The following is a 24,652-nucleotide window of genomic DNA, read 5'->3' as shown; positions in this document are numbered from 1 at the left end:
TGAAAATATTTTTTCCGGAATTTTCTGGTATTTTCATTTTTAAGCGCGCGAACACCCCTTTCAAAGCAATAGTTTAAAGCACGCAAAAACGCCATTTTCAAAAATATAAAAAATAATTTAAACAGCGCCATATTTGACAAATTTACAAAATAACAACAGCCAAAGAGATACATAACAATAAAAACAAATTTATTATTTATTATTTATTGGAATGTTATGTATTCAATAATAAAAGTATAAATCAATCCACATAAGTGGCAGAATTTTTCTACTTCCTTTTAAGCATAGCCCTACTTTATGGCTTGTCTAGTAAAACATGCTAAATATATTCATCAGTGTAATAAAGTTATTATACCTAGTACAGCAATTAACAGCATTATCACACACACACCAAACAAAAATAATCATCACCAAAACCCCCCTAAAAGCCCCACTTTATTAGCAAATAGTATAGTACAGTTTCACTCCCACCTACAGATTAGTAATAAAGTGACAAATTTGGGACCAATGCTATTTGTATATAGGTACATTGCCACATTTCCACTATTTCATCAGTGGGGTCGAACTAACTTGTGTTTAACTGAATCGGGGATGAAACGTCTGGTACCCACATTTAAACTGGCTATAGTTCTGCATTACGCTTACATTACTATTAGAGTAGCGTTTTGTGCGGCAAAATCTAACAATGGTTTGTAAAAATGTACATGTTTTATAGTTTAACTTACTTGAATAAAACAAGATCGGCAGGTATATTAATTAATTAATATTAATGTCATGAATGTGTCACAGATTACTGGTAGCCAAAAGTATTTAGTGAAATGTTGCACGTGAAAGCATACGAAAAGAATTGTGGATCCGTTTCTTTTGTTTTCGTACGATCGCAAGTGTTCTGTACTCAGGTTTTAACACACCATGGCGAAGTTGCATGCATCGCCATAGAACCGATGTTTGCCCCGTAGTAATTACTATATGATATTTGAAATATCTTTAAAATAAATACATAAACTGCATAGTAAGTAAGACAAATTTCATACATGGCTTCAGTTTACTCGATTGTCAAAATTTTTTTCATTGGTAACCATAATGCCAAGTTTTGGTAGAAGAAAATATTAATGTGGTCATTTTGATTTCCTGGGGGCGTGAGGGATGGAGCCCAAAAGAGGAAAATTAATTTTTTTTCTTCTAAAAATCACCCCCCCCCCCCCCCCCCCCCCTCCAAAGAAAAAGAAAAAAGGAGCTATATTGGAATGGTCATCGTGCATGTATGTAAGGGTTATTAAACTTTATCAAAGTTGTGGATTTCATTATTGTTATCAATATACAATCCTGACTTTGTACGCCAGTGCCAGTGGCATTTACTACGAAAACGTCTAGGCTACAAATAAAATATTATGCAGCTGACATAACGTTTTGGTGCGGAGTATTGTTTAGTTTTTTCAATCGATGTTTTTGTAAGTTGGAACTGGCTTTAAATTTAACGTGCTTACATCCAATTAAGGTTAAAACATGTTCGTGGCTGAGGGCAACAACCAGAGTTTGTACCCGAAACGAGATGGTGGGAGGGAGTTAATGGCGGTCGGATTGTGGGCAATTTACAAATACATGTAATAATTTGGTTTTTAACTAAAAAGAAGAAGAGGAAAAAAAAAGAGAAGAAAAATGAAAAGGAAGATTCAAATATTGAGCAACTGCCAGTTTGACAGTGCGAAAATGTAATGTATAGCCTCATGTTGCATGTCTGTTACCAGATCTGTGGTTTGCGCCAGTTCTATTCATTCCGGGGATTGCAGGGCATAGTGTGTTATCTGATGTTATGTGTATTCTGTAATACATGTGATGTACTTTCTGTAATACAATCATGTGATGTACTTTCTGTAATACAATCATGTGATGTACTTTCTGTAATACAATCATGTGATGGACTTTCTGTAATACAATCATGTGATGGACTTTCTGATAAACATGTTAAATGCATGACTATCATTTATTATTGTAAAGCACTGAAAAGAAAAATTATTTGCATTCTCGTCTTGTCCAATAGAAAAATCTTATATTAGCCAGTGACATTTTGTAACCAGGTGACCTTTCGTCTGAATTCGTCAGTCTGCTGGCAGATTCACACCAGCAGTGTTTTTGATTGGCCGGATAACAGAAAGGTCACCATGACATGGAATAACGTTGGATATGGAGATATGGAATGAATGACTGAATGAATGAATGAATGGAGAGAAGACTGTGTTCACTGTAAGATCTTTATTGCTGTCCGACTCATGTTACAGATGTTTATTTTTATAACTGTAAATGTTTTATCGCGGACACATCACATGTCTGCCACCGTCAATAGGAACTGAGGCTCCCGTGATGAAGGACGCCTCATCTGAGGCTAGAAATGCTATCACCTTGGCAACATCCTCCACCTCACCTGGTCTTCCAAGTGGATAAAGATTTCGAACATGTTCAAGATACTGTTAAAAACAAGAACGAAAAATGTAAATAGAAAGAAAAGGAATATTCGTTATTTTTAATTGTGACTATTTGGAATCTGACATGACAGCTTTTTACACACTTGGTTTACAGCAAGAGGAAATCTGCCACATAGCTAGGACTCAGGAGAGCGGGACGTAGCCCAGTGGTAAAGCCTTCGCTTGATGTGCGGTCTGTTTAGGATTGATCCCCGTTGGTGGGCCCATTGGGCTATTTCCCCTTCTAGCCAGTGCACCACAACTGGTATATCAAAGGCCATGGTATGTGCTATCCTGTCTGTGTGATTGGTGCATATAAAAGATCCATTGCTACTAATGGCAAAATGTAACAGGTTTCCTCTCTCTCTCTAAGACGATATGTCAAAATTAACAAATGTTTGACATGCAATAGCTGATGATTAATAAATTAATGTGTTCTAGTGGTGTCGTTAAACAAAACAAACACTGGTTTGGGATGAAAAAAAAACTTCAGCAAGAGCTCCACTACTTTACATGCCACTCCCAACATGCAAAAAGACAATTCTGATACTGCCTTTTTAGACTGTTATCCAAAACAAATATCAGCACTGTAATATATATTTACAGTTAAAAGGTTTTAATTGCTTAATGTAATCATCGGCTATTCCATATAAACAATGGATAATTCTGATATACAGTCTTCGAAAGTCTTTTATCTGCACTTTCTCACAAACATGACAACCCATACCATTAGGCTTTGATATCCCAGTCGTGTGGCATCCGGTTGGGACAGCCAAAATTCAATCAGAGAATGGGTCAACCAAGCACATTGATTTATTTATCATCAGTAATTTAGACACAGTCTTGGAGAGAAAACCTGCTACATTTGTTTCCATTAGGAAGAAAGGATCTTTTGTATGAACAGTCCCACAAACAGGATAGCACATACCAGCCGTGCATTGGCTGGAACGAGAAATAGTCCAATGGACACACCGACGGGGATCGATCCTAGACTGACTGTGCTTCAAACGAAGCATCATTCATATGTTGACCTGTTGGTACTACTACTTATTGTTACCTACTGGTACTACTACTTAGTGTTACCTGTTTGTACTACTACTTAGTGTTACCTGTTGGCACTACTACTTAGTGTTACCTGTTGGCAGTACTACTTATTCTTACCTGTTGGTACTACTACTTAGTGTTACCTGTTGGTACTACTACTTATTATTGCCTGTTGGTACTACTACTTAGTGTTACCTGTTGGTACTACTACTTATTCTTACCTGTTGGTACTACTACTTAGTGTTACCTGTTGGTACTACTACTTATTCTTACCTGTTGGTACTACTACTTATTCTTACCTGTTGGTACTACTACTTAATGTTACCTGTTGGTACTACTACTTATTCTTACCTGTTGGCACTACTACTTAGTGTTACCTGTTGGTACTACTACTTATTCTTACCTGTTGGCACTACTACTTAGTGTTACCTGTTGGTAATACTACTTATTCTTACCTGTTGGCACTACTACTTATTCTTACCTGTTGGTACTACTACTTATTCTTACCTATTGGCACTACTACTTAGTGTTACCAGTTGGCATTACTACTTATTCTTACCTGTTGGCACTACTACTTATTATTACCTGTTGGTACTACTACTTAGTGTTACCTGTTGGTACTACTGTTCTTACCTGTTGGTACTACTACTTAGTGTTACTACTTACTTAGTTGTTACCTGTTGGTACTACTACTTAGTGTTGTTGGTACTACTACTTAGTGTTAGTGTTACCTGTTGGCACTACTACTTATTCTTACCTGTTGGTACTACTACTTAGTGTTACCTGTTGGTACTACTACTTATTCTTACCTGTTGGTACTACTACTTAGTGTTACCTGTTGGTACTACTACTTATTCTTACCTGTTGGTACTACTACTTATTATTACCTGTTGGTACTACTACTTATTATTACCTGTTGGTACTACTACTTATTGTTACCTGTTGGTACTACTACTTATTCTTACCTGTTGGTACTACTACTTAGTGTTACCTGTTGGTACTACTACTTATTCTTACCTGTTGGCACTACTACTTATTATTACCTGTTGGTACTACTACTTAGTGTTACCTGTTGGTACTACTACTTATTCTTACCTGTTGGCACTACTACTTATTCTTACCTGTTGGCACTACTACTTAGTGTTACCTGTTGGCACTACTACTTATTCTTACCTGTTGGCACTACTACTTATTCTTACCCGTTGGCACTACTACTTATTCTTACCTGTTGGCACTACTACTTAGTGTTACCCGTTGGCACTACTACTTATTCTTACCTGTTGGTACTACTACTTAGTGTTACCCGTTGGCACTACTACTTATTCTTACCTGTTGGTACTACTACTTATTCTTACCTGTTGGTACTACTACTTATTCTTACCTGTTGGTACTACTACTTATTCTTACCTGCTGGTACTACTACTTAGTGTTACCTGTTGGTACTACTACTTAGTGTTACCTGTTGGTACTACTACTTATTCTTACCTGTTGGTACTACTACTTAGTGTTACCTGTTGGTACTACTACTTATTCTTACCTGTTGGTACTACTACTTAGTGTTACCTGTTGGTACTACTACTTAGTGTTACCTGTTGGTACTACTACTTAGTGTTACCTGTTGGCACTACTACTTATTCTTACCTGTTGGCACTACTACTTAGTGTTACCTGTTGGCACTACTACTTATTCTTACATGTTGACACTACTACTTAGTGTTACCTGTTGGTACTACTACTTAGTGTTGCCTGTTGGTACTACTACTTAGTGTTGCCTGTTGGTACTACTACTTTTTTTTTTCCTGTTGGTACTACTACTTAGTGTTACCTGTTTGTACTACTACTTATTCTTGCCTGTTGGTACTACTACTTAGTGTTACCTGTTTGTACTACTACTTAGTGTTGCCTGTTGGTACTACTACTTAGTGTTACCTGTTGGTACTACTACTTAGTGTTGCCTGTTGGTACTACTACTTAGTGTTACCTGTTGGTACTACTACTACTACTACTACTTACCTGTGTTACCTGTTGGTACTACTACTTAGTGTTACCTGTTGGTACTACTACTTAGTGTTGCCTGTTGGTACTACTACTTAGTGTTACCTGTTGGTACTACTACTTATTATTGCCTGTTGGTACTACTACTTAGTGTTACCTGTTGGTACTACTACTTATTCTTACCTGTTGGTACTACTACTTAGTGTTACCTGTTGGTACTACTACTTAGTGTTACCTGTTGGTACTACTACTTATTCTTACCTGTTGGTACTACTACTTATTCTTACCTGTTGGTACTACTACTTAGTGTTACCTGTTGGTACTACTACTTATTCTTACCTGTTGGTACTACTACTTAGTGTTACCTGTTGGTACTACTACTTATTCTTACCTGTTGGTACTACTACTTAGTGTTACCTGTTGGTACTACTACTTAGTGTTACCTGTTGGTACTACTACTTAGTGTTACCTGTTGGTACTACTACTTAGTGTTACCTGTTGGTACTACTACTTAGTGTTACCTGTTGGTACTACTACTTAGTGTTACCTGTTGGTACTACTACTTAGTGTTACCTGTTGGTACTACTACTTAGTGTTACCTGTTGGCACTACTACTTAGTGTTACCTGTTGGTACTACTACTTAGTGTTACCTGTTGGTACTACTACTTAGTGTTACCTGTTGGTACTACTACTTAGTGTTACCTGTTGGTACTACTACTTAGTGTTACCTGTTGGTACTACTACTTAGTGTTACCTGTTGGTACTACTACTTATTCTTACCTGTTGGTACTACTACTTAGTGTTACCTGCTGGTAGTACTACTTAGTGTTACCTGTTGGTACTACTACTTAGTGTTACCTGTTGGTACTACTACTTAGTGTTACCTGTTGGTACTAATACTTATTCTTACCTGTTGGTACTACTACTTAGTGTTACCTGTTGGTACTACTACTTAGTGTTACCTGTTGGTACTACTACTTAGTGTTACCTGTTGGTACTACTACTTAGTGTTACCTGTTGGTACTACTACTTATTCTTACCTGTTGGTACTACTACTTATTGCCTGTTGGTACTACTACTTAGTGTTACCTGTTGGTACTACTACTTAGTGTTACCTGTTGGTACTACTACTTAGTGTTACCTGTTGGTACTACTACTTATTGTTACCTGTTGGCACTACTACTTAGTGTTGCCTGTTGTTACCTGTTGGTACTACTACTTAGTGTTACCTGTTGTGTTACCTGTTGGTACTACTACTTATTCTTACCTGTTGGCACTACTACTTATTCTTACCTGTTGGCACTACTACTTAGTGTTACCTGTTGGCACTACTACTTATTCTTACATGTTGGCACTACTACTTAGTGTTACCTGTTGGTACTACTACTTATTCTTACCTGTTGGCACTACTACTTATTCTTACCTGTTGGCACTACTACTTAGTGTTACCTGTTGGCACTACTACTTATTCTTACATGTTGGCACTACTACTTAGTGTTACCTGTTGGTACTACTACTTAGTGTTGCCTGTTGGTACTACTACTTAGTGTTACCTGTTGGTACTACTACTTAGTGTTGCCTGTTGGTACTACTACTTAGTGTTACCTGTTGGTACTACTACTTATTATTACCTGTTGGTACTACTACTTAGTGTTAGCTGTTTGTACTACTACTTAGTGTTACCTGTTTGTACTACTACTTAGTGTCGCCTGTTGGTACTACTACTTAGTGTTACCTGTTGGTACTACTACTTAGTGTCACCTGTTGGTACTACTACTTAGTGTTACCTGTTGGTACTACTACTTATTATTACCTGTTGGTACTACTACTTAGTGTTGCCTGTTGGTACTACTACTTATTCTTACCTGTTAGTACTACTACTTAGTGTTACCTGTTGGTACTAGTACTTAGTGTTACCTGTTGGTACTACTACTTATTATTACCTGTTGGTACTACTACTTAGTGTTGCCTGTTGGTACTACTACTTAGTGTTACCTGTTGGTACTACTACTTAGTGTTACCTGTTAGTACTACTACTTATTATTACCTGTTGGTACTACTACTTAGTGTTGCCTGTTGGTACTACTACTTAGTGTTACCTGTTGGTACTACTACTTAGTGTTGCCTGTTGGTACTACTACTTAGTGTTACCTGTTGGTACTACTACTTAGTGTTACCTGTTAGTACTACTTCTTAGTGTTACCTGTTAGTACTACTACTTATTCTTACCTGTTGGTATTGATCGTCATTGATCCCTGCACGTCTGTGGATATCTGTTACTACAAAGCCGGGACTGGAAAATAAAACACTTTGAAATAATAATAATAATAATCTACTACTACTAATATACTACTACTACTACTAATAATATACTACTACTACCACTACTACTACTACTACTACTACTACTACTACTACTACTACTACTACTAATAATAATAAATGCATGTTACAATTAAATACAACCCTGGCCATAATTAACCACAGCAGTCGACAAAATCCTGTGTTGATTGCTGCGGTGTTTGTTTTTGTTTTTTAATTTTGATACATTTATTTTGGCCGGGCTTAAAATGTTTGGTTATTTTTCTTAATTATGTATTTTTTATAATACTGACTTATTGAAATAATGTCTAACACATTAACTGCAAAATTGCCGTGGAATATGCCGTGGAGACGTATTATTTTTTGGCGAAAAGTACATTAACATGCATGCCTACAGAAAGGTGAAGCTAGGCACAGATCTGAGACGTAAAAAAGAAAAGAAAACCTGTTAAAAACACCTCTTACCATGCCTACCCCCCCCCCCCCCCCCCCCCCCCCCCCCAATCCCCGAATCTGTGCCTGTATGCTGATCAATTACATAAGTGCACTGTATATATCTGCTGAACACTGGAATTTTTGGGTACTCGAAAAACTAATTTGGGGTGGTGTGTGCACACCCACAACACTCTCCCTTTGGATGCGCGCGCATGTCGACTTGTTCCATAACACATTATGGAACTCACACATTACGGAACTACTCACTTGACTGAATTTACTCGCACTTGTTTAGAGGCCAGTTCTGAAAATAAAAATATTTAATGGGTTTAAAGTGAGTTGAAGTTTGATATGTTTAACGATACCACTTGAACACATTAATTAATTAACCATCGGCTATTAGAACTCAAAATTTCTAACACAGTCTTAGAGGAAACTCGCTATGTTTTTACATTAGTAGCATGGGATCATTTATATGTACTTTTCCCCAGATAGGGCAACATATACCACGACCTTTCATATAGCAGTTGACTGGTGTGGCCAGTGATTAGACGGGACATATGCGTACAACCTTGCATTTGTGGTGGTTTTGTGGGGGGGGGGGGAGAGGAGGCTTATTTTTGTCCAAATTGAACAAAAATATCCAAACCTTGATAACAACATTTATTCACATTATACAGCCAAACAGCTAATATTGTGAGTAGAATGGGTGGAATGGTAATGCAGATATAACTAAACACATTAAACACGTACCCAAAGCTGTGCATCGAGTCATTTGGTCGACAGCACTCTTAGACATGCAGTAATCCAGCATGTTCTCAATCTGGTAAACAACATACAGAGACCGTTAGAAATGGCAGAAACGGTAAAACGATACACCAAAACAACAACAAAAAACCCACTTGATACTTTAAAAAATATTTAAAGTTTAGAGCACATTGATTTATCACTCATCGGCTATTGGAATGAATGAATGAATGTTCACAAAAATACACATCGGCTATTGGGTGTCAAACATATGGTAATTCTGACACGTAGTCATCACAGGAAACCCGCTACATTTTACCATTAGCAGCAAAGGATCTTTTATATGCATTTTCCCACAGATAGGAAAGCACATACCACAGCATTTGACCAGTTGTGGTGCACTGGTTGGAACGAGAAAGCCCCAGTCATTTGAATAGATCCACCGAGGTGGTTCGATCCTGTGACACAAACATCTCAGGCGAGCGCTCAACCGACTGAGCTAATCCCAACCCTTAAATATATTTTCACTACATGGTTAAATTTCTTCAAAAGTTATTATGCAGAAGCATACAACAGTACAATGTAAAGCAGCTTTATTTTTGTTAACTACAATGCAGATACTGTTACTTTTAAAGTTTTGAGCTTAAATGGCAATATATTAAAAAACAGAAAAAAGAAAAAGAAAAAAAAGAGAAAAAACAGTGGATGAAATGATCAAACTGAATGGACGAAAAGGTACCGTAGAGGAAATGACTAGGGACGAAAAACATTGTGGACGATATAACCTGTAACCACTGAGACTGACACCAAATATATACAGGCCTTGACCATATCTTTTATCAATGATAGCCCACGGGCTAATAGGTTCTCCAGTGGCGGTTCCAGAAAATCCATTTTGGGGGGGGGGGGGGAGGGGGGGGGGGCCCAATGACAAACGTTCCTGAAAGGATTAAATGAAAAATGAAAAAAAGAGCCATATTTAGGGGGTGGGGCCCGTCTTAGATCTGCCACTGGGTGTCACAATATGCTTGCAATACTAAATTGGCCTGAAATCCATCTGAACCCCTCTACAGATCTCAGTAAGTCCCTTTGGCAGCTCCACTCATTTGCCTTTGACAAACTCAAATTGTCGTTTCTAGAATTTTGTTACCCTCCTCCATCACAAAATCCTGGATTCGTCCCTGCTCTCCACTGCCCATGCTCTCTACCTCACTCAGAACACCCAACAAAGGTTCTAAAATCTGGTACCCATAAATAAAATTGGTATCGCCATTATTAGAGTATACAAAAAAGAAGATTCAATACTGACTGATCTGTGAAATTAACAAATAAAGAGGTGTGTGTATGTGTGCTTTCTTAAAGGTCCTATGTCAAAGTTGAAAATACAATATTTGGTTATTTTCATATTTATTTGTAATAAATAAAGTTCTAAAAATTAATTGACCCCAATTTTGAAAAGTCATACTTGACGACAAGAGGGGTTTCAAGAATAATTTGTGTTGAACGTCACTAGTTAATGCACGTGACACTATCAAGAATCCCCCCTAAAATACATGTTTTTGTAAGTGGAATTATTTGGTTGTAATTTTGTTTACAGGTATATAACTGAAGGTATAAACTTTATGTTTCAAAGCAAAAATTTATAAATATTTTGATGGAAACCGCTATTATTGCAACTTTGACAAAGCACCTTTAATGCGGCAGCAGTCTAGATGTTGTTAACTAAAATCTCTCGGGCTACCGCTAATGTCGAGGTCTGAATTATACACTTACAGATCGTATGCCATTGACACTGGATACGTTGACGATGTTGCCTTTAGTCTCGATGAGATGTGGAACACACAGCATGGTCACATGATACATGGTTCTGGAAATATACAATGCCAATAACTGCATAAACAAGAGCACAATATTGTATTAACAAACATTCTGAAAATACTGCTAAAGCAATATATGTTCCCTACAGCATAGGCGTACGAGTCAGGAGGCGGAGGGGGGTAACTGCCCCCTCTACCCCCCCCCCCCCCCCCCCCCCCCCAAATGCTAAACCAAAACCTCAAATGGGCAAAAATTATACAGATATTCTGGGAAGATGTGCTAACCTGAGATTTTTTTACCATATATTTCCATCATTCTACCCTCAAAATTAGTTGTAATCCATGTCAAAATACTAGATATACATAGATATTAACGCACTGGCGCAGGGGTTAATTAAATCCTTTCTGGCCTCATAAATTGTCCCATGCTGTTGCTGGGAGTCGAACCTGTGGCACAGAATTGCCTGCAAATTGCAAGACTAACCACAATGCGCTCTGAGCTATTGAGGCATCCATAAAAAAGATGCTCTTTGCCTACTATCTACGCGGTTGATCTCGCTTACATGCATGAAACAGTGGGCAGACCTGGCACTGGCTAGTATGTATTGATGTATGAATATCTATATATTGTATATATATTGAGGTTGACTGTTACACACAGATATTAACGCACTGGCGCAGGGGATAATTAAATCCTTTCTGGCCTCACAAATTGTCCCATGTTGTTGCTGGGACTCGAACCTCTGGCACCGAATTGCCCGCAAATTGCAAGACTAACCACGATGTGCTCTGAGCTATGTGTGTGTGAATGTATGTATGTATGTATGTATGTATGATTTAATAAAATTTAATAGTTTAAAACAAAGGTTTGATTGGGGTGGGGCATGGCCCCCCGTGCACTCTCCCCCACCCCCACCCCGCTCATTGGCTACACCACTGAATGGCGGTACACCATTTTAGACCATTGTGCATTCCTAACTTTACGACCAATCTTAGTACCCAATCACCAACATTAAAATTACCGGATTTTAGTTTTTCGTAACCCAAATTAATAACCGCATCGGTCCTTTGCAATCGCTGTATTTCACCACAAATAATTAACCAATAACCATCTGTCCAAACAGTGTAGATAGCTGAGGAGTGTGCCCAAGACAGCGTGCTTAAACGTTGGTCGGATATAAGCACGAAAAATAACTATAACTGAATGAACATACTAGTCTACTCAGACCTTGTGTTGGTGTCCATTATGTTGTCATACTGCTGCAGCGACGCCATCTCAATGGTTCCAAATTGTACGATACCAGCGTTGTTCACCTACACAGAAACCACATTCCAAGTAAAGATGTACAACATACAGTGGAGAGAGAACCCCCCCCCCCCCCACCCGTCAAAAAAATAATAATAATAATAATTAAAAAAAAATAATAATAATAAATAAATAAATAAATAACCCAAACAAACAACAACAACCAACCAACCAACCAACCAAATAAAATAAAAACCCCACAGAAAACCCCCCCAACCCACATTGCTATTAAGTAATACAAGTATCAAAACAGTTTACCAGTGTATCTAAGATTATATATAAAATACACACAAAAAACCCACCAAAATGTATGTATGTATGTATGTATGTATGTATGTATGTATGTATGTATATATATATATATATATATATATATATATATATGTATATATATATATATATATGTATATACACATACACATACAGATATATACATATACATATACATATACATATACATATATATATATATGTTACAGTCAATGTGTAAAATCAGGCAATCTGTAGAATGCCTGAAAATTTCAGGCAATCTGTATTAGAAATTACCTTGAAAAGTCGGGCAATGTGTATATTGCCTGAAATATTTAGGCAATATACAGATTGCCTGAGTGAATCAGTTACTTTACAGATTGCCTGAAATTTTCAGGCATTCTACAGATTGCCTGGTTTTACACATTGACTGTAACATATATATATATGGGTCATTCTACAGAAAGCGTCACTTTTCAAAATACAAATTCAAGATAAAACAATTAAAAGATATAAATATTTATTGCTAACTGCACCCCTTGTCCCCATGCTAGCTACGGCCCTGGTAATGTAATTTTCCGATATTTGACTACCACTTGGTAACACATTTTCCGTTAGATTTTAACTATTCTTTATGATACAGTTAACCTCTTAAACAGGAAAGGTTAGTAGTATCTAACTGCGTTTAGCATTTGGAATTTTTTTTTTACATTTTCGCGCATGCGCCGTTCGACATTTTCAATCTTTAAAAACAATTACATGATAAAATATATATTTCTGAACTATGCACAAATTGACAATGGACGCACACTTTAATTTGTTTAATTTTTTTTTTTTAAAGGAAAAAATCAATTTGTCCAGCGTTCCGTTCTGTTCCGGTCCGCGTTTTACCAACGGTTCCACAGGGAACGCCGTTTATCATTGTACTATGAAATTTACTGCATGCTATTTATTTCTGAGCTGATTGTTTTATAAATTGGACAAACAAATAGTATTTATTTTTTATTTCCAAAACACTTTTACTTGCCTTCTTACGTCAAACCAAACTGGAATTATTAACAAAAAAACTGCAAAACCCCCCACCCAAACAAACACTTAAATCGTAGAAGGATGGGGTGGACTATAGTAAACTTAATGGTTTTATGGGTTTGTAAAGTTTTGTATTTAGATACCTACTTGTCTGAATTTTATTGTTAATGGGAATCTTCACTAACTATGAAGAAAAACCTCACAAATGAACGACAAGCAGACGACAACAAATCGGATGTTAACTGCGCGAACCAAGCATAACGCAGTTGGGGATGTTGAAGATATACTCTTTACATTCCAGCAAAACATTTATTTTACCCAGTGCCATTATGCAGCTATGGTGCTGCACAAGTCCCTTTAACTTTCAAATCATCTTCAAAAATATGCAAAGCGAGGAAAACGGCATCTTATTCAAACGCATTGTCATTGGTGTTACTAATGGTCATTGGTGTTACTCAGTACCTGGTAAAACCAATGACAGGTAACACCAATGACAAATAAGTGCATAATTAATTCATGCTCTCTAAAGAGACAGTTGAGAAAACTGAAAAGGTGCATGCTGTAGCAGACATACGATGTCTACAATAACATACAAAAAAAAAGAAGAAAGAAATGTTTTATTTAACGACGCACTCAACACATTTTATTTATGGTTATATGGCGTCAGACATATGGTTACAGACCACAAAGATTTTGAGAGGAAACCCGCTGTCGTCACTACATGGGCTACTCTTTCCGATTAGCAGCAAGGGATCTTTTATTTGCGCTTCACACAGGCAGGATAGCACAAACCATGGCCTTTGCTGAACCAGTTATGGATCACTGGTCGGTGCAAGTGGTTTACACCTACCCATTGAGCCTTGCTGAGCACTCACTCAGGGTTTGGAGTCGGTATCTGGATTAAAAATCCCATGCCTCGACTGGGATCCAAACCCAATACCTACCAGCCTGTAGACCGATGGCCTAACCACGACGCCACCGCGAGGCTGGTAACATACAAAAAGTGTCTTAAAATTATTAACCATTACATAAATACGATCATAACACCAATGACAGTGAACAAACCTACTTTTATATTTTGACAACACATTCATGACATTTAAAGAAAACTATTCACAACTGTTTATATATCTGATGTTTTTGAGAAATAAGTTTGATGGCCGATAACTACCGGTGGAATGTTTCATCCAGTATTTAGTTTCTTTTGTTTATACAGTAACAACAATGACATAATTAGAGGGACAAGCTTATATTGCCCACTATCTTTTGAATACGGAAAATATTTACAAGATTCCTTCTTTAGTAAGTAAGTCAGCCATCAGTACGTATTACATTAAAGGTATTCAGTGTTATGTCTTCTGTTATATATTTTAACAGTGCATGTTATGTATAGTGTTGTAACACCAATGACATTTTACACTAATCTCGAATAAAATCTCTATCAAAGCTGATTACCAGAGGGGCAAAAATGCTATGACAGGATGATATTATTAATACGTTATTGTTAAAGACAACAAATTTAGTTTTCTATATATAAATTTAATTTTTTTTGTACAGGGACATAAAATTGACACTTTCTGTAGAATGTCCATAAATAACAATTGGTTATCCACACGTTCTTAACTAAGTAACACTGCGTACCAATATATATATAAATAAGTTTAAAACTAAGCAAACTGGTCTTCCAGTATATTTAAAACTAAGCCAAACAGCTTTCCAATGTGTCTGCAAGTTAACTAACTTAACAGGCTACACTATCTGTAAACAAATAAAACATCTTACCAGTAAGTATATAACTACAATGTATATAGAGCAGGTTACCAATACTTATATAACTAACTAAAACAGTTTACCAATACTTATATAACTAAGTAAAACAGTTTACCAATATGTACATAACTAAGTAAAATATTTTACCAATATCGATATAACTAAGTAAAACGGCTTTCCTACATATCTGTAACTAAGTAAAACATTTTACTAATATGTATATAATTAAGTAAAACAGCTTCCCTACATATCTGTAACTAAGTAAAACAGCTTACCAATATGTATGTAACTGAGTAAAACAGCTTACCAATATGTATATAACTAAGTAAAACAGTTTTCTTACATATCTGTAACTAAGTAAAACAGCTTACCAATATGTACGTAACTAAGTAAAACAGTGTTTTTACATATCTGTAACTAAGTAAAACAGCTTACCAGTATGTATATAACTATAAGTGAAACAGGTTACCAATATGTCTGTAAGCAAGTAAAACAGCTTACTAGTATGCATACAACTGAGTAAAACACTTTACCAATTATATCTGTAACTAAGTAAAACAACTTACCAATATATCTGTAACTAAGTAAAACAGCTTACCAATATATCTGTAACTAAGTAAAACAGCTTACCAATATATCTGTAACTAAGTAAAACAGCTTACCAATATGTATATAACTACATAAAACAGCTTAGCAGTATATATATAACTAAGTAAAATAGGTTACCAATATGTATACAACTAAATAAAAATAGCTTACCAATATATATGTAACTATAAGTAAAACAGCTTACCAACATGATTGTATATAACTAAATAAAAACAGCTTACCAATATGTAACTTAATAACACTACAGTTTACCAATACTTATATAACTAAAAAACAGCTTACCTAATAAAAATTGTACATAACTAAGTATATAACTCGGCGTACTAAATGTATAAAAGTAAAAAGCTTTAATGTAACTACCCATGTATGTATATAAAACTAAGCAAAACAGCTTTACCAATATGTCTATAACTAAATAAAACAGCTTACCCATATACACAGGTTCCAAAATGTCTAAATCGTCATCTTCGACCATTAATCTGTTTTGACAATGTCTTTATAGTAACTAAGTAAAACAGTCAATATATCTGTAACTAAGTAAAACCTACCATACTTATATAACTACACAGCTTAGCAGCTAACTAAGTAAAAGTATACAAAGTTTACCAATACATATGTGTAGTAAAACAGTTACCAATATGAGTAGTCTACAGCTTACCAATATTTTACCTTATCGTATATACTCGGCGACCAAAAAGAAAATACCCATATGTATATAACTAAGCAAAACAGCTTTTCCAGCGGCTCAAGTCCAAACTGATCGTACATCTTTTGACATGTTTGACTGTCTGCAACCATGCTACAAGTGAACGTATACAGTGTTGTTAAGCAGTCTACATCTTAATAAAACAGCTCCAGACACATATGTATGGGTGACCACCTCCAGCGGCTACAAGTGAACGTGTACAGTGTGGTGTGAGTAGTCTACATGTTAATAATACCACTCACAGAGACATATGTATGGGTGACCACCTCCAGCGGCTACAAGTGAACATGTACAGTGTGGTGTGAGTGGTCGACATCTTAATAATAACATTCACAGAGACATATGTATGGGTGACCACCTCCAGCGGCTACAAGTGAACATGTACAGTGTTGTGTGAGTGGTCGACATATTAATACCACTACAGACACATATGTATGGGTGACCACAGCTACAAGTTATATGGTCAGTCGACCACCACTCACAGGGACATATGTATGGGTGACCACCTCCAAGTACAAGGTGTGTACAGTGTGGTGTGAGTAGTCTACAGTTAATAATACCACTTAATAATGGGTACCACTCCAACAGCACAGTGACATATGTATGGGTGACCACCTCCAGCGGACCACCTCCAGCGGCTACAAGGTAACGTGTTCAGTGTTGTGTCAGTAGTCTACATCTGAATAATACCACTCACAGGGACATATGTATGGGTGACCACCTCCAGCGGCTACAAGGTAACGTGTTCAGTGTTGTGTCAGTAGTCTACATCTTAATAATACCACTTACAGACACATATGTATGGGTGACCACCTCCAGCAGCTACAAGTGAACGTGTACAGTGTTGTGTCAGTAGTCTACATCTTAATAATACCACTCACAGACACATATGTATGGGTGACCACCTCCAGCGGCTACAAGTGAACGTGTACAGTGTGGTGTGAGTAGTCTACATCTTAATAATACCAATCACAGAGACATATGTATGGGTGACCACCTCCAGCGGCTACAAGTGAACGTGTACAGTGTTGTGTCAGTGGTCGACATCTTAATAATACCAATCACAGAGACATATGTATGGGTGACCACCTCCAGCGGCTACAAGTGAACGTGTACAGTGTGGTGTGAGTAGTCTACATCTTAATAATACCACTCACAGAGACATATGTATGGGTGACCACCTCCAGCGGCTACAAGTGAACGTGTACAGTGTTGTGTGAGTAGTCTACATGTTAAAGGGACATACCCTAGTTTCAACCCGTGAAAAGTAACACTATGTTTAGTTAATTTACAAACCTGTAACACATTTGGATAAAGTTACAATTGAGTGAAACATGAGTCTGTGACTTTGAAATGGTGAAATACCCTCTAAAAATAGACTAAAACTCGACTCTATAACTGTTACTTCTCAGACGCATGTGCGTTTTTAAAAATATTAGAAATGCCTTTTGTGATATCAAAAACACCAGGATGACCAAAGACACTTCGAATGTATGGAAATTGATAATCTAAACAATAAAATCTAAGTAAAGTATGACTTAAGTTATCAAAAACGGTTATAATAGTAAAAAAATATGTTAGTGTTTAAAAACTAGGGTATGTCCCTTTAATAATACCACTCACACGAGACATATGTATGGGTGACCACCTCCAGCAGCTACAAGTGAACGTGTACAGTGTGGTGTGAGTAGTCTACATCTTAATAATACCACTCACAGGGACATATGTATGGGTGACCACCTCCAGCGGCTACAAGTGAACGTGTACAGTGTTGTGTGAGTAGTCTACATGTTAATAATACCACTCACAGGAACACATGTATGGGTGACCACCTCCAGCGGCTACAAGTGAACGTGTACAGTGTTGTGTGAGTAGTCTACATGTTAATAATACCACTCACAGGCACACATGTATGGGTGACCACCTCCAGCGGCTACAAGTGAATGTGTACAGTGTGGTGTGAGTAGTCTACATGTTAATAATACCACTCACAGGGACACATGTATGGGTGACCACCTCCAGCAGCTACAAGTGAACGTGTACAGTGTGGTGTGAGTAGTCTACATGTTAATAATACCACTCACAGGGACATATGTATGGGTGACCACCTCCAGCGGCTACAAGTGAACGTGTACAGTGTGGTGTGAGTAGTCTACATGTTAATAATACCACTCACAGACACATATGTATGGGTGACCACCTCCAGCGGCTACAAGTGAACGTGTACAGTGTGGTGTCAGTAGTCTACATGTTAATAATACCACTCACAGACACATATGTATGGGTGACCACCTCCAGCGGCTACCAGTGAACATGTAAAGTGTTGTGTGAGTAGTCTACATCTTAATAATACCACTCACAGGGACATATGTATGGGTGACCACCTCCAGCAGCTACAAGTGAATGTGTACAGTGTTGTGTGAGTAGTCTACATCTTAATAATACCACTCACAGACACATATGTATGGGTGACCACCTCCAGCGGCTACAAGTGAACGTGTACAGTGTGGTGTGAGTAGTCTACATGTTAATAATACCACTCACAGACACATATGTATGGGTGACCACCTCCAGCGGCTACAAGTGAACGTGTACAGTGTGGTGTCAGTAGTCTACATGTTAATAATACCACTCACAGACACATATGTATGGGTGACCACCTCCAGCGGCTACCAGTGAACATGTAAAGTGTTGTGTGAGTAGTCTACATCTTAATAATACCACTCACAGGGACATATGTATGGGTGACCACCTCCAGCAGCTACAAGTGAATGTGTACAGTGTTGTGTGAGTAGTCTACATCTTAATAATACCACTCACAGACACATATGTATGGGTGACCACCTCCAGCGGCTACAAGTGAACGTGTACAGTGTGGTGTGAGTAGTCTACATGTTAATAATACCACTCACAGGGACATATGTATGGGTGACCACCTCCAGCGGCTACAAGTCAACGTGTTGTTGTTGATGATGTTTTTATTTATTTTGTAATCTGTTTAATGATATGACACTACTAGACGCGTGTGCCGGGGGCGGGTTTCGGAAGTGGAAACCCTTTCCTGAGGAAAGCAATTTTCTTTTTTCTCAATATATTTTCCGGGAGAGCATGACTCGACCCACCTATAAACTTCGATCCCACAATCTAACCCCCCCCCCCCCCCCCCCCCCCCCCCACCTTCGCTAAAATTTAAATACTAGTACTACTTTCTTACCTGTGACTGGCATGTATCGTTTTGTGGTGAGTAGGTTCTGGATAACTCCAGATTAGGCTACAACATTTTTACATGACAGTAGGCTGATCATATTGATGTCCTGGGTAAAGGTAGATAAAAGGGTCCGCTGGGTTCCTACTGGAACCCCACAGACCCAGACCATGCTACGCCCCTGGATTGTCTCATTTGAGACATGCTCCTATATATTTCACGTGAACCATCGTTCTGATCACGTGTCGTTACACAACGTGAAATTCACGCAAACCGCCAGTGACTTATGTGGTGAATCGCTACGTTCTAAAATTAAAATGGGCAAATTTAAGGATCAATGGTCAGAACTTTATTACTGTATTCTAAAGATTCATATCTTCTGTACATCTAGACTGGTTTTTCTAGACACTGGTGCGTAGCACATCAATGGACAAATTGTAACTCACGAATTACAACAATATAATAAATTCACATGACCGAATAATCGGTTACTCGAGGACAAAATCATGTGAACCGACTTCCGGTTACCTAAGATTTTGAAATATTGTCCCCTAATATGGCAGTTCACATTACCTTTTCTTGTCCGTGACTCTGGCATTCCAAGGCAGTTTTTCTGAGATTGTCTACATTTCTACCAGTGATTGCAAGTCTGGCTCCGAGTTTAGCAAACAATATGGCAGTTCCTGCACCGATCCCAGAACTTGCTCCTGCACACAATCAAATAAGTAAATAGTAATAGTATAATTCCACCAGTGAGGAAAAAGAACACGGGCCGGGGCCTGGAGCATAATATCATGTTTATTTCATTGGATGGTATGGCTGTAGCGACCGGTTCATTATCAGTCGTGTGGTTTTAAATCAATAACAAATAATTTAAATATTCTATAGTACAGATGTACATGTATTGGGGGAGGGATCGAAACCCCTCCTTGCTCAAGCAAATTTTTCTCTATTTTTTTCAATATATTATTTGGGGAAGCATAACTAGAATCCCCTATAAACTTCACTAGCCAGTCTAGACGCCCCCCCCCCCCCCCCCCCTCGCTAAAACTCCTGCACAGGCGCCTGTAATATGAGTTATTGCCTTTCGATATCATAAAAGAAAAATACTTAATACTAGTTTCAAAGTGAAAATAACCGACCCCGGTAGTATAGTGGTGAAGTCATAGGACTTACGGTTGGTAGGTACTGGGTTCTCCTCCCAGTATCAGCTTCGACTTAACGGCCATTACACCGACCTCTCTATCACTAATCACTAACAAGTAGGTCACTGATCTAAAACAGGCAGATCAAATCGTGGTATATACATGTATGACTACTGTCCGAACCAAAATGTTAACAACTACCAAAAATTGCACTCCTACCTTTATTTTTTGTTAGATTTTACTCACATCTTGTCAAGACAGAAATCTAGGAAAAACCATTGCAGTGACACAGATTCCACATACTAGATGATAACCATGTCACCAATATCGACTTCGCTGAGATTGCATAGGGCAAAAAGCATGTAATTTTGTGCCGGCTGCCATTTTGACTTTTTATGGAATATTCTCCAAGAGGGGTGAAAGGATATGACTTCATCTAGCAACGTCATAACATGTTATCATATAAAAGCAAACGTGACGACGTCATATTAATTTTTAAAATTATTTTTTGTTTGTTTAAATATACCACTAAAGATCATTGATTTTATATTAATTATGTCACATACTTTGGAGGCTTTCACCCCTCTTGAAGAATATTCCATAAAAAAGCAAAATGGCAGACGGCTGAAAACTGCATGTATTTTGCCCTATGCTATCTCAGCAAAGTCGATACTGGAGACACCATTACAGTCTCATATGTGGAAGCTGTGTCACTGTAATGTTTTTTTTCACAACTTGTGTGTGGACAAAATTTTGGGGAAATGTAACGGTAATTAAAGGTAGGAGAGTAATTTTTTGTAGTTGTTAACATTTTGGTTCGGACAATAGGATAGCGTGCTTGAACCTTATTTGGATACAAACATAAAAATCTCATTATAAATTAATGTATTACTTATGAATCAGTAAAAGTAATATTCAATGCTATTTAAGGCAAAAAATTGAAATAATGGACGAAATTAATAGGGATAAAATGACTTGGACAGTACATTTTAGGCACGAAATAACAAAGAAATTCGAAACAGACCGTGGGCAACACATTTTTACCGGTACTGAAAACATATTTCATCAAGACAAACATTGACGGAAGTCGAGGTTTATCTTGATGAACTATTGAAAACAAGAACTGTTAAAGTTTCAACAAGTAAAACTGTCATTACCTGTAATCAGTGCAATTTTGCCATTCAAACGACCTAAACTTGTCTGACCCGTCGCCATTTCTACGGTAGATCTAGTTTGTGCCTAGTCCGAGTCTGACTTACAGAGTGAGGAAAATGTGAACAAGTTTGTGTGCCAAGAACCATATCAGCATGACGACTGACCATCTGATTCTATGTACCTGAATATTAAATAATATATTTAAATTAAAAACTATATAATAATTATATTAATGTACGTGGATTATTTAATTAGAACACTTTTGAAACAACCCCGCCTAATTTCTTCCATATATCAGTCGTGGTGCACTGGCTGGAACGAGAAATAGCCCAATGGGCCCACCAACGGGGATCGATCCCAAATTGACCACACATCAGGCGGACGCTAAATACCACTGGGCTACGTCCCGCCCATTATTAGTGTATTAAGTCCTGTTCACATGACATACACGAGTGGTTGCTGGATTTTTGTAGAGAAATATGTTTTTAAAAAAGGGGGAGGGGGCCAGTGTTTCCGCTTTCTACGCAAAAATTATAAAATAAAATAAGTAAGTTAGTAAGTAAGTAGATATCGTGTTAGGTTGACCTGGGCGTACAGGTTCTAAGTCCTTGTAACGATAAACAATAAGAACGTGACACTTTTAGTATGCTGCAAGATTTAATATCTAAGAATATCATTCCATGCCTGCGGTAACTCCCCGTATGTACTTCTGTATTAAATCCCTAAACTATGTTAGATGCTCTCTAACCTTACAAGTAGATAAGTAAGTAAGTAAGTAAGTGAACAAAAACCCAACTGCAACAATTAAAAGAGGGGAAAATGGGGACACTTCGATTTTCTGGGCACTTCAGAGTTAAGGTGAGGGCGAATATACATACCGGCACTATCCAAGTCCGTGGATCTGCGCCTGCAGTATGATTTGTTTTAACAGGTGTCAAATCCGGTATGGATGCTTCCGACGGGGCGGAAAATGAATAACTTGAAACAAGTGGGATAAGAATGCGAAAAGTTGTCTGCATCTTGGAAAGTCTGTAGAAAACTGCTTGGGACGTGTGAAATTCTTTAACTGATGGGGGGTGGGGCAAATTGCTGTCCGAACTATTTTGGACCTTACAGATTTAATACTGTATTCACTATCCAGCAAAGGCGGTGGCATGTGCTATCCTGTTTGTGGAATGCTGCATATAAAATATCCCTTGCTACTAATGGAAACATGTAGCGGGTTTCCTCTCTAAGATTATGTCAAAATTACCAAATGTTTGACATCCAATATCCAATGATTAATAAATCAATGTGCTCTAGTGGTGTCTTTATACAAACGTTTTCACTACCCAGTGTTTCATTTCCGGTTTTATTGCTGAGAACAGATTTGGAAATTGATGTTTAAAAACTTTGAGTCATGTTGTACCAATACTTCTATAACAGAGGCTCTCCAAACGTCTGTCATAAATTGATGTTTAAAAACTTTGAGTCATGTTGTACCAGTACTTCTATAACAGAGGCTCTCCAAACGTCTGTCATAAATTGATGTTTAAAAACTTTGAGTCATGTTGTACCAATACTTCTATAACAGAGGCTCTCCAAACGTCTGTCATAAATTGATGTGTGTTTAAAAACTTTGAGTCATGTGGTACCAATACTTCTATAACAGAGGCTCTCCAAACGTCTGTCATAAATTGATGTTTAAAAACTTTGAGTCATGTTGTACCAATACTTCTATAATAGAGGCTCTCCAAACGTCTGTCATAAATTGATGTTTAAAAACTTCGAGTCATGTTGTACCAATACTTCTATAACAGAGGCTCTCCAAACGTCTGTCATAAATTGATGTTTAAAAACTTTGAGTCATGTTGTACCAATACTTCTATAACAGGGGCTCTCCAAAACGTCTGTCATACATTTTTACCAACCCCGTTACGGTTAGCTGTTGCTGCCCGTTATTACTGCCTTATAAGGGAAATCCGAAAATCATTCACATGCTTTGTTTCCATATTGGGGGTGGGGGACGTATCCCGGTGGTAATCGTTCGCTTGATGCGCGGTCGGTCTAGGATCGATCCCCGTCTGTGGACCAATTGGGCTATTTCTCATTCCACAACTGGTGTAACAAAAGTCGTGGTATGTACTATCCTGTCTGTGGGATGGTGCATATAAAAGATTCCTTGCTGTTAATCGAAAAGAGTAGCCCATGAATTGTCGACAGCGGGTTTCCTCTCTCAATATGTGTGTGGTCCTTAACCATATGTCCGACGCCATATAACCGTAAACAATATGTGTTGAGTGCGTCGTTAAATACAACATTTCCTTCTTTCCTGTTTCATATGAGATGAATTTCAAAATGGACGAACTTACTTGTTGAAAAATAGTTTAGCAATTTATGGAAAAACAGGTCAGTGACTATTCATTCATTAACTGTTACACTAATTAAGACATAAGTAACTATAGAAACTAATCAACAATAAGTCAAAGGGGTCATATATCGTTTGTTTGAACCACATTTGTTTCAAAAATCATTATGTGCCATGTTACCACTTCTAGCCCAATAAGACATATATCATCAACTCCGTTACAGTCAACCCCGTTACTTTTTCAATCGTAACTGAGTTGACAGGTTCATCAAATATGGTTTTTAAAGGGTATTTTGTGATTATTCCATT

General features: G+C 37.6%; 1 protein-coding gene across 1 annotated transcript; it reads right to left on the bottom strand.

Moving 5' to 3' along the window:
* Positions 1 to 2,238: 2,238 nt before the first annotated feature.
* Positions 2,239 to 22,667, bottom strand: LOC121372314 (3-oxoacyl-[acyl-carrier-protein] reductase FabG-like). The gene is made up of 9 exons (XM_041498609.1): positions 21,999 to 22,667; positions 20,270 to 20,403; positions 19,404 to 19,436; positions 12,051 to 12,136; positions 10,779 to 10,872; positions 9,012 to 9,081; positions 8,526 to 8,562; positions 7,731 to 7,794; positions 2,239 to 2,465 (listed from the first exon to the last, which is right to left on the bottom strand). The coding sequence occupies exons 1-9, from the start codon at positions 22,054 to 22,056 to the stop codon at positions 2,307 to 2,309; spliced, it is 735 nt and encodes a 244-aa protein (XP_041354543.1). The 5' UTR covers positions 22,057 to 22,667; the 3' UTR covers positions 2,239 to 2,306.
* Positions 22,668 to 24,652: the final 1,985 nt, after the last annotated feature.

Source organism: Gigantopelta aegis, chromosome 4, assembly GCF_016097555.1.
Source record: "Gigantopelta aegis isolate Gae_Host chromosome 4, Gae_host_genome, whole genome shotgun sequence".
In the NCBI taxonomy this organism is placed as follows: domain Eukaryota; kingdom Metazoa; phylum Mollusca; class Gastropoda; order Neomphalida; family Peltospiridae; genus Gigantopelta; species Gigantopelta aegis.
This window is presented reverse-complemented; position numbering and strand designations above follow the sequence as displayed.